The sequence below is a fragment of the Chaetodon trifascialis genome, chromosome 21 (genome assembly GCF_039877785.1).
Source record: "Chaetodon trifascialis isolate fChaTrf1 chromosome 21, fChaTrf1.hap1, whole genome shotgun sequence".
Lineage (NCBI taxonomy): Eukaryota > Metazoa > Chordata > Actinopteri > Chaetodontiformes > Chaetodontidae > Chaetodon > Chaetodon trifascialis.
This window is the reverse complement of record NC_092076.1, coordinates 13,221,224-13,233,173: the sequence shown is the minus strand read 5'-3', so window position 1 is coordinate 13,233,173 and position 11,950 is coordinate 13,221,224. Positions and strand designations below refer to the sequence as shown.

Below are 11,950 nucleotides of genomic sequence, written 5' to 3'. Positions count from 1 at the left end.
GGCTGGGATATCAGCTGTCTTTTGTCTTTCAGCGCTCCTGCGCAGCGCCGAAAACCTGCAGATGTGCTTGGATTTCGACACTCGTGTTTTGCCAAAACGCGTGGGCACTGAATCCAGCGAAGGAAAATTGACATTGGTTTCTGAAATCTTAACCAGTTTCAGGAACATTAAAGCCACCAGAGCACCTCTCCTTTTATGGAAGGGGGACCAAAGAGATGCGCGGTGGCACCTTTACGCACGGTGGTTGTGGACAATCTAACTTTCACGGACGAACTAGGCTTCTTTGAATGTGAAAATCAGCAACAAGAAGATAGTTTAATATTTAACAGAATGACAAATTTGACATGTCAGTACCTTTTCTGCATTATCTGAAACAAGCTCAGTTTTTTTTTTTTTAATCGAAAAGCAGTCTGCTTTTAAGAAGTCAACATCCCTCCTGTTTTCACCATAGAGGGACACGTGTCGTGAGGAGAAAGGATGCGCAAGCCAGCAGTTTAATGATGTCTTCCTTCGCTCTCGTGAGCTCAAACAGAAATCCCGCCGGTTGTCACAATAAAATGACAAATAGCCATCCTACTCCTCCAATAAACTGCGCCTGATTTATGGTCGTTTGCGATGATTTGCACATTCTGGCGCTTACACAGCTTAAACACAGAGAATTAGTTATTTATATCTTTGCAAACACACATCTTACAGCCTTGGCTGATGCTCTTGATTAAATGGGGTGTTGAGCTCTGATTAATGAATAGTGCGTTAAAGAAACATCCAGTGACCTCTTTTTATCCGTTTCATTCGTCACCCTGCTGTCTTTGCTGTCTGGCAAACATTAGATACGTACAATTTATCTCAAGTATTACACACAGGCACACAGAGAGGAAAAATAACTAATCAGTCATAGATTTAGTTTTTGTGGAGCTACATTGTCCTAATATTACTAGTATCCATGGGAATAACGTCTATTAAAATAAAGTATATTTCTGTTGCAGGTGTAGCTCTTCATGCCTGATGTCAAGGGTCAAGTGTCTCACCTCATGCTTAAACAGAGGCGTCCTGGCACAATGCATGCAAAAAACAGCTAGTTTTACCCATGTAGCTTAATGCAAATAAATTAACTGAACTTTAATTGTGCATTTTTCTCACTGACATTTAGTACAGCTGTTATTTTTAAGATAAAATGACACTGGTTAATTACAGCAACACCACTCTGGACGTTCACACATATCGTTGCAGTCAAAACCAACAGGCCATTCCCACTCCTAACGACATTTCAAGCTGCTATGGCCACCACATCACCAGAGCACCCCTGCTCAAAGCTTCACACAGTCTGGTCTTACCTTAGTTAGAGAAGTGCGGCCTTGTTCAGGAGGTCTAACGCCTGCAATGGTGTTTCTCTGAAGAACAAAGCCACATCAGAGCCCTGTGTTTTCGCTCCTCCGAGCTGATTTTCTCACATAACGACAAGCATTGTGTTACATTAACATCTCCATCTTTATATATATATACACCCTCGTGCCCTTTTCCTCATTCCTGATCATTATGTGCCTTGTTAAACATGTGGGCCCTGGGAAAGAAGAGGCGAGAATTGCTGAACCAAGTGACGGGGCATCAGGGAAAATTATAGGCAATTTCACATCTCCAGATTAGAATAATGGCTTGTGGAGTTGGACAGACAGAGTAGGACCTTTCAAACGGGGGCCAATTATCACGCAGGCAGATTGAAAGGGAAGTGAAAAGGCTCCTCGTGTAATAGACAAGCTAAGAGGAGGGGACGGAAGGCTGGGAGATGGGTTGAAGGGTAATGATAAAGGCAAGTCTGACTGTATCAATGCTGTGGCTGGTGGAGTTATCAGATACGAGGTGTCTGATGGGTTTTAATTGCAGGATAGCAATAAGAGGGAAAATAGCTTGCTATTAAATCCCGGTTGCTCTGAATGGCCGAATGGCAAAGAAGGTCTCTGGGGTGATTATTGTTATTAACTTGAGTGATCTGACATCTTGGATAATTGTGAGCAGCTTCCCTGTTAGACAGAATGAATGCATGATTTGATTTCATCTGAAGGAAGGCTTCACTTAGTTTGGGGCACAATGCACACACACACACACACACACACACACACACACACACACACACACTGAGAGGATTAGAAGATGGAATACAGTTTGGCAGGCAGAAAAGCGTGCACACACACATTCAGATTAGACTCAAAACACTGGATTTAAGCAGGCCAGACACACACAGAAATGTGTGGAAAAAGCATTTTCTTGTCATTTGTTTTTCTATTCTTTTACAGCATTTACAGTTTTTAATGTCTGGTTGGTGTTTTTTTTATTTTGCTGATTCTCATGTCTGGTGGCAGCATTGTCAGTTTGTCGGAGAAGGTGAGCTCATGCCGAAGCAGCACCGCGTCCTCACCATGAGGAAGGTTTTATCAGGATGTGATGATTAGGCTGCGAGGCATCAGCACACATCCCAGTCCAACCCTGGCCTGAGGTCAGCCAGGGTTCATGAGTCCACAGCTGTCAAAGATGCCTTTCTTCCTTCATTTCATCCCAGTTTACAGCAAAATGGAGAGAGTGAGTGATGCTAATGCAGCCGAGGCTCGGCCCAGGCCCGGACAGGGTGTTGGACAGCTGCTGGAAGTCTTTCCATGGATGCATTTCAGTTCCCGACCTCCCTCTCAACCCATATCACTGCACCCTAGAGACAAGTACCAACACCACACTGCTGACTGCTGAAGGGGTCGGGTGCTCATCGGGGGCCCGGGCACCGACTCTATTTAGGGTGTTGTGATGTTGTGCCACACAGGATCACATTCAAGTTCAACAGTTCACCTCCATGGCTATTTACACTTGTTAATGTTTAGAGATGACATACATGGACATGTCTGACAGCCCACACACACAAGCACAGCCCATAGCAAACACACGTTTGTCTTCGGCACAAATGTTCCCTCTGACAACCGCAGCCAAGGGCCACACATGCTGAGGGAGCCACTGAGGGGAGGTCACATGTACCCTTGATGAGATTTTATTGATATTAAAAGGCAATAGTAATCATGTTGCTTTTGTCAAATCAGCACAGTGCACTGAAATGATGACTGATGCTGTAGGCAACTGGTGTTGAGTTCAGGGAAATAAACTTAAAGGGAAGACATTAAAGGGATAGGATTCAGCACTGTGGCGCATTTCTTTGTGGCAGAATGTTGAAAGAATGTTTGTGAAGTTCGGTAGAAATATGTAAATAGTTTTTTTTATGTTAGAATAAATAGTTACAAGTGTCAAAGAAACCAAGATGTGCACCAAAAACCTTTATGTTAAATGTAACCAAAAGAAAAAAGGAAAAAAAAAAAAGAGTCCAAAGGTCCTTATGATATGAATCTTGAAATAATTCAAATCAGAAATTCAGTTTTTCAGTTCAGTAACAAGACATTAAGGAGAAATTCTGCTGAAGTATTATTGAATGAATAATTATGATTTGATATGCTATGATATGATCTGATATATGATCACAGGTTGTGTGACTGAAATTATGACAATTCAGCTGAAAATAAATCAAATAGATTGAAAATAGTTAATATCTCAATCAATATGGATCACATAACGTTTCCCTGCATTAGCATCCCTAAAACGTGTATCAGCTTGGTCAACACTTCCAACGTTTGTCAGTCATATGTACTCACAGACAAAATAATAATCAAATAAAACAGTCCACTGTGGATTCTAACCAAGGTGAAAAAAATTTCTCCAGAAATGTATATATATACATACATTATGATATATAATTTAAATGTTGCTCCATGGAGGTAAGTCTACCAAAAGTATGCAATAATTATACTTGATGCTAATTAATGAGCCTCTTTTCAGAATTGTATTGAATATAGTAGCATTGTTTACTAATATAATAATAAACTATATATATATTTATATAGCAATGTTGCCTGAGTCTAACTTTTTTTTCATGCAAAATATTCAGTTTACCATAAAAAGTATTTAGGTCACTCTTGATGATGAATATTTTTAAATCCACATTTGAAGCTGTAATGTTCTGAATTTATTGTGATGACACAATGCTGCAATAAAATTTATTACAGACACTTTGAGTCCCGAGACATACCATTCTGACTATTAAAAGGTAGAAAAGGTTACAAAGCCACTAACGCAGTGGGTACATTTTCTCTCAGTGCGTAATGGCGCCGTGGTGGTCCATGTGGATAAGATCTCCATTTTCTTTTTCTGCATCGTATTTATTAATCCTTGGTTTGTGTGGCCGGACTGACTTATTGTCCACTGTCATTAGTTATTAGTTGTGAAGACGTAGAAAGGGAGGGTGTTGTTTTTTGTTTTTTTTTTCCTGACTGTCTCATTGTCGCTGTCATAACAGTCATTATCGGAGTAGTTGTCATGTTTATCTAGCATCTCTCAGCTAATTAATTTCGCCATATTCCCCGGGTTTCACATGTGTCACAGTCGCTCCCATTAGGCTGCCTCCTCACCTGGAAAGAGCTTCAGCCTACATTTGAAAATAAAAAAAAGTGCACAGTTTAGTTGAAATTGTGGAACATAATGCTTCAGTACTCGGTAAAAAGTGCGTCAACACATGAATGACCACTGAGCTCGAATCTAAAAACCCGCTTATCTGCAGTCTTGGATCATTTTTCAGGATCGCTTTGCCAAATGCAACAGAATAAAAAGTGAAACACTCAAAAAAAAAAAGGATTGTGTTTTCTCATACCTTCGATATTTGGCAGCTTTTCTATCCGTCCTGCTGGGCGCGTGTGTGTGTGCGCGCGCGCGCTCGGGATCCCAGTCTGCAGCCGACTTGCTTCACCCCCGCACACCACCCCCTCTCTCTGTCTCTGCATGTGTGTGTGCAGCGCTGAATTCTCTCGCTATCTGGCAACAGAATAGTAATAAAACCGAGTGACTCCAACATGTCTGCTGGTGCGTCGCCTCCTACTGCTGCGCTTTGCACGCAGCTCACAGCGCCAAAACAGAGAGAGTCAGTCCATTCACTGCTGGACTGTGAGCGTTATAGTGCACCAAGTGGAGTATTTACCCTTTTTTGGCCTGGGGTGTCAATGACAGAAATAAATCTTTTTGACTATTAGATAATGAGGTTAACAAAAGAATATCTCACAAAGACGAAGCAGATTCGGACGCACTGCTTCTCTGATCTTTTGGTTTCCAGCTCGATTTCTAGAAAAACTAAAATGAAAAGTGGATTAAACAGCGCATGTGCTTTAACTAGAACACAGCGTCTTTAAACACTGCCTCTGTCATCCTCTGCCCGGTGTGTCATGGCACAAGACTGTTGTCCTTTCAGTTATTTGTTATGTCACACTGTTATTCTTTTCCACGGATGAGTAAATATTTAGAAGGCGCCGTGGATTATAATTAAAGATTCACCGTCAACGTTTACGGAGTGTTTTGTGAACACCCAGCTAGAATTATGAATGAACCTGCATCCAGTGCAAGCAAATTCTGACCAAGTAAAATGATGTAGATTCACAGTGGGCGATCTAAATGATTTATTTGATTGATTAAAAACGTTCAAACGATGCGCAAAAAGGAAAAAAAAAAAAAAAAGTCTTTGCTTTCACAATCATGTCCTGCGCTCTTTAGGATACTTCATGTGGCGTTGACTGCATAGACTATATCTTTAATATATATTGTCCTGCCTCTCAAAATAAAGAAATAAATTAAAGGTGATTGGACAATAGCTTGTTTATAAAAGGGCTAGACACACGACATGCAAGTAACACCTTTATTCAGATGACAAAAAGGCAACAAGTGGACTAATTACATGAATATGAAAATGGTTTTGGAAGCACCACAGTGCAGACGTTCCGTTTCAAACAAATATGATCATAGTGGTTCTGCATATTAACACATATTTACAGCCTTCGACGTTTTGTACAAATCCATATAAATATGACCTGAGTTTTTTTTCTTTTTTGACGCGCTCTCTACAAACCCACATGCATGATTTGAATGTAGCATGGATCAACTGCACAGTTTCTGACAATATTCGGTTCGTGGTTAGGCTACTTGTTAAAAAAAAACTTTGCATATTCATTTACAAAAGAATTTAAGGAAATACAACAGAAGCGATAAATAATTTAAAAAAGAACCACGCCAGAAGTCCGTTAAATATGCGGCCACAAGTGATCAGAAATCCCTTATGTGCTTTGTGAATGGAAAAACCCAGTTCGGAAACATTCTTGATCATCCAAAAACCAAAGGTAATGTTTCACTTCAGGCCTGCTCCCGGTCCACTCAACCTTCGCTCTGCAGAGTCATTGTGGAGAGACCTCGTTTGAAAAAAAAAAAAAAAAAAAAAAAAAAAACTGAGGAGATAAATCTGCTCTTGAGTCATTGTTAATAAACAGCTCCCACGCTTTGCTGCGGGACTGGGTGGTGCACGGTGCCCGGGTGCTGTAGGTGTGATCCCTGCTGGTACCAGTGGTTGTTATAATCCTCCAGGTAGGGCGGCGACGAGCTGTGCGTCGGCTGCGGGACCTGAGGTCTGCTGATCGGGGTGTTCTGAGGGGTGCTGTTCTCCCACACTGCGGGGGAGGGCGGGGAATTGCAGGCCATGGAGTCACTGGCGTTAGGACTGTGCTCCAGGGGAACCTCGCCGTTTTTGTACAGTTTCTTGAACTTGGATCTCCTGTTCTGGAACCAGATCTTGACCTGGGAGAATAAGAGTGTGAACATTAATTGCAATGCATCAGGAAAGTCAAACATAAAGTGCTATAAAATATGAATGCTTTCTAAGTGCTTTCCAAAGGCGACTGGACTTGCTTGTGGTTCTAGAAGACATTTCGCCCCTCATCCAAGAGGCTTATTCAGCTCTGATATATGTGTGTGTATAATATGTATAATGAATAGCAAAATATGTACATATTTTTAAAATTAAATATTACCTTTCATTTAAACCTAACAAATCAGCATTTGTGTTCCTTAACTTGTATCTAAATAAAGTTGATCAAACCGAGAGACAGAGAAATCCACTGTCTCCTGTGCGTAATTACGCATCGATGGATCATTACAAAACGAATTGCTGGTAATGCTGGTAAGCCCTCACTCACGTGACTCCAACAGTATTGATCAATTAGAAACTATCACGTGTTGCACCGGGTCAGGCAGCTCACCTGTGTCTGAGTGAGGCCCAGCTGAGCCGCCAGCTCCGCTCTCTCGGGCAGAGCGAGGTACTGCGCCTTCTGGAAGCGCCTCTGCAGCGCAGCGAGCTGGTAGCTGGAGTAGATCGTCCTCGGCTTGCGGATCTTTTTCGGTTTTCCGTTCACCATGCGGACCTCAGGCTCTGGCTCCTCTTTCACTAAAAATCAAAGCAAAATAATTGGATTAAATACACCATTGAGGAAAACTATGAGCAGCAATGAAGCGAAAAACATTCAGCACAAGGTAGATGAGACGTTGTGAGTCGTCTGCGTAACACAAAATATATATTTACAAATGTTTTGTCAAATAATGTGGAAAAAAACACACTACAATATGGCAACGTCAAAGGCTTGTAAAAACACTTGAGTCACAAACCCCCAAAAATCTAAGTTACTTCACTCAGACACGAACTTTTTCCTTGTCAAATGTCCAAATTGGCAGGCGATCGCTAACATGTTAAAATTGATGGAGTATATATTATTAGCTTTAATCAAACCATCATTGTTTTATGGCCAGCTGTTAATGGCTGGCTCGCTCCCAGGCGGGCTGTTAAAACACGACATTAACAGCAGCCAGTAGTCTACCACTGATCAAATGTTAGTTTTTCAACCTGCAAATACATAATAAATCAAATATAGAGCCAGACTACACTGTTTCTTTATGAATGTATGTGTGTTGTGGAGACATGAGACGTAAAGAAAGAATATCATAAGACTTAAGGCAGCATGTCACACCACACATTTTTTTTGTCTCCCATTTCAACAACATTTTTCCCCAAAGAAAACTAAAGGAAAGTCCAAAACACGACAAGCTTCATGGACAAAAATAAAGATGATAAATAAAATAGAAAAACTAGCTGGAATGATTCGTGTTCCAAATGCAACCAATGCTCTTTTACAAGACTAACTTAATTTGGGTGCAGATAACGTTACGCACACTGGAGATAAACACGATCCCAGATAAATAAACGGTGATTATGGCAACATTTACCCGAGCTCGGAGGAGAGGCCTGCAGGTGATCTCTGTTGTAATGTCCGAACTGTCTGTAGCTATTTGTGTAGGGGTATTCAGATTTGGTGGCGTACGCTCCAGCGGCTCCCATTCCGTTCAGATTAAACTGATGGTGGTAAGAGTTCATGGGTTGTCCGTACGGTTGACCCTGATAATATTCGTGCTGGCCGTGGGCCGTCTGTCCGCTGTAGTAGCCCATGTCCGTCACCGAAGACTCGGGGAGAGTAGGAGAGTCCTTGGAGTTCGGGTGGCAACTCATAGATCCTGGCAGATCGGTCAGAATACACGCAATCTTCTTCTCATACGTCTGTCCGGCGCTCATGGTGAAAGCAGCCCTCCAGAGTGAAGAAAGTCCACGAGTGGATTCTTTTGTTGTGGAGCGCGCAAAACAAAAATAATCGCAATAATAGAAGTAGCGTGTGTGCGCGCTCTTTGAACGCACAGCTTTGGGTAGCCTATAGTCCACTGAAACTCTCCCAGCTGCAGAAACTTGGTTGTGGCATCTCTCAGCTCTTGTGACACAGAGTTATAGAGAGCTGGGCTGGAAGCTGCCTTCTCATTGGCTCCACTCTTTTCCCCCCTCTTGCGCTCCAGGCGAAGTCGTGGTGAAACCCAGCCTTCAGCCAAGAGCGCCTATGCACGCATAGCTCAGTGTCCTGAGTTCTCTCTCTCTCTCTCTCTCTCTCTCTCTCTCTCTCTCTCTCTCTCTCTCTCTCTCTCTCTCTCTCTCTTGCGTTTACCTGTCCACTGGGTGAACGTGCGGCTCCGCAGGCCTGTCCATCCACCTATAGGTCCAGTTTTTCCTCGACGACTGCATCACCTACAGGCTGGCACCAAAATGTTACAACACAATAGAAGCCCAGAGCCTTTCTGAAGCCTAATCCTGCAGCCAGACCGTCCCTTAATGTGTTTCATGCAATGTTTTCTTAACAGTGCCTCGAGATCACACTTTATTCAGCCTATTGAAAAGCTGCCAGCCAGCCTCCCACAGTCTGCTATTGTCATTCAAAAGTGCTGTCGGACAGTGAACTTTACGTGAAAGAGATGGCCGAGATAGGTAAAAGACTCCTTCAGCTGATATTACCTGCGGGTAAATTCCTCCACACCGTCCCTGTTGTGTCTGTCTCTGTGTGTGTAAATTGTAAATGTAAATGTAAATTCGATCACTGTCAGAAAAAGACGGCAAAGAAGTGCACTAACAAACAACACGCAAGGCAAAAATCATTTTCATTTATTATAAGGAACATTTGCTTTTTGGGGGAAAAAAAAAGTTGTTTCGCTTGTAATTTGAACTGGAAAAAAATTAACTGCAGCTCCTTTACTGTGAGAAGAAATAACGGTGCGCAGCGCCCCCTGCTGTTTTCTTTCACACATGGAACTTCAGTTCGCTGCCTGAAAAAGTGGATAAACGGAGCTTCACACGGCTGAAGCTTTACAGTATGTGTCTTGTTGACTACTTCCAATATCTTCCATCGCTACAGCAACGTTTTTCACGCAGGACAATCTCAAGTTTTTAAATGACACTTCTGATATAGCAGACGTTTCCCCTGTGGCATCTCATGTGTGATGAACTACCGCCCTCTTTTGGTACATTTCTGTAGCACTGCGATAAAGTTTAAAAAGCAGCAGTTCACCCAAATGACTCACATTCAAGGGGAAAAAAACCTTATTTCTAGCAGGAACAACAGCCACCCAGACACATTCAGTTTTGCCTATTAAGCCAAAATCTGATTTTTTTTTTCCTTCCCCCTTTTAAAAACGACCCTATTGATTCCCTCTATTTTCAAAAATTAAATTCTGCGTTTTTGGTACACGTTTCCATCCACTGCAAATAGAAAAGTTAGAGAATAAAACCCAAACAACAGTGAGCAGACACATGTGCACCTCATGTATTCAGTGTCCAGCAGTACAAAGCTATCCTAGACTTTTATGAGTCACATGATTTCTGAACTTGATGAAGTTTCCTCTCTTGCCATTTGGGGGCACCAAATCACAAAATTGAATTGTGCAGTTTTAACCCATAAGACATAATGAGGGTGAATACTTTTTGTACTTCTAAGAATTTCAAAATGCCAATTAATGTACTTGAAGAGAACTTGGAGCAGGGTAATATGCTTTGTGAGTCATTTGTTGTTGGCTGTTCACTTGTGGATTCCTGCAGAAATTAGTTTGTCTTGCAGCACGGTGGCACAAGTGATAACACTGTCGCCTCACAGCCAGAAGGTCCCCGGTTCGAATCCGGCTGTGGGTGCTGGTGGCGTGTCCTCCACCATGCCTTCGGTGCCTGCTGCTCGGGGAAAAAAGGGGCCTTTCTGTGTGGAGTTTGCATGTTCTCCCTGTGTTCACCCGGGGTTTCGTCTTTAAATAACCCCCACTAAAAACAAGCAAGAAGATCACCACCTGAACAATGGTAACTAAACTAAAAAAGGATGGGTCCCCGGGTGCCGGCGTTGGCTGGCAGCCCATTGCTCCTGGTCTGCCACAGAAGAATGATGGGTCAAATGCGGAGAAAATAATTTCACGAAGCATGACGTGTGTGCAGTCTCCTCCCTGTAGCACATGTGTGCAGTGATCAATAAAGTAAAAATCTTAATCTTAATCTTAATTAACTACACACTCTCAGTTAGACTTAATTCATCCATTTCAAGCTTCTGAAATAGTCACTGGTTACACTTGAACTTTAGAAAATTAAAACTACTTCTGGAAAGCCACAAAGCCTGTCGCAGAGTTATAATCGACCAAAGTATATTCAGTTCTGCCAGTCTCACATAAATGTAAGGGCAAATAAGATGCTATTACTGTGAAAGATATCATGATATTGTAGTACCATGTAATGTCCAGTAGATGGTGCACATGTCTTAAATTTCAATGTTGCACTGTCAATTTGAAAAAAACCAAAAAAAACAAAAAACAAAAAACTGTCCTGGCACATGCGCTCTCTATCTCACTTATACATGTTTCCATCAGTGTTTTGGGGCATTACATAGACTTACATTCATTTTCCAAGTCTTCACTTTAAAATTTTATTATGGGGACTCTGTTTTGTCACCATAAGAAAGGTGAGTCCCCACTCAGTGTGTAAACAGATTTATGTCCCCACAGCCTGAGTAATACATGGCCTCGCTCACACAAGTGCATACACTTGCAAAATATAGTGAAAATGTACAAAATGTGGAAAGTAACTGAAATCAACTTGAGCAGTTTGTATTGTCAGTTTATTGTGGAGGCTTTGTGTGTGTAATTAGTGTTTGACGTTATGTCTGTACACCTCTTTAAACAAACAACAAACATGCTGGTACGAGCACCAGGCTCTCTCTCTCTCTCTCTCTCTCTCTCTCTCTCTCTCTCTCTCTCTCTCTCTCTCTCTCTCTCTGTGTGTGTGATGTGATATTGACTTGACCGAGTAGTGTAGATAAACTGTAAAGTAGGCTAAGTTTAGGAAATTGCTATGAATTACAGCGACTGCCTCATTGTTTCCTTCCAGTTCCTGTTCCTGTGAAGTTGTTTGCCATCAGGTTACACCTGTGAAAAGCCTCCATGTCATTGCAGAGACCAGACCCCCTAATCTGCAAACTTGGTGTTTGTCTTTGATCCACAAATGTCATTCCAGACACCAGACACCGAAGAGACTCCACAGTTACAACCTGTATGCATAAACTTGTAGACACAGTGGTTTACCGTCTGATGTAGCTGCTCCTCTGTAAAGTATAAATCATTTTTCTGTCAGAGAATGTGTAATTTATCATTGGGTGAAAAT

General features: G+C 42.0%; 1 protein-coding gene across 1 annotated transcript; it reads right to left on the bottom strand.

Moving 5' to 3' along the window:
* Positions 1-5,810: 5,810 nt before the first annotated feature.
* On the bottom strand, positions 5,811-8,701 carry dlx3b (distal-less homeobox 3b). The gene is made up of 3 exons (XM_070990657.1): positions 8,173-8,701; positions 7,155-7,339; positions 5,811-6,693 (listed from the first exon to the last, which is right to left on the bottom strand). The coding sequence occupies exons 1-3, from the start codon at positions 8,513-8,515 to the stop codon at positions 6,379-6,381; spliced, it is 843 nt and encodes a 280-aa protein (XP_070846758.1). The 5' UTR covers positions 8,516-8,701; the 3' UTR covers positions 5,811-6,378.
* Positions 8,702-11,950: the final 3,249 nt, after the last annotated feature.

What these genes read in the sequence shown, in the direction of transcription:
- dlx3b (XM_070990657.1), bottom strand. Translation starts at nt 8,515, where the DNA reads ATGAGCGCCGGACAGACGTATGAGAAGAAGATTGCGTGTATTCTGACC. An exon ending in GGCCTCTCCTCCGAGCTCGG is followed by an intron (nt 7,340 to 8,172) that starts GTAAATGTTGCC and finishes TTTGATTTTTAG; the next exon opens with TGAAAGAGGAGCCAGAGCCT. An exon ending in TGGGCCTCACTCAGACACAG is followed by an intron (nt 6,694 to 7,154) that starts GTGAGCTGCCTG and finishes TTATTCTCCCAG; the next exon opens with GTCAAGATCTGGTTCCAGAA.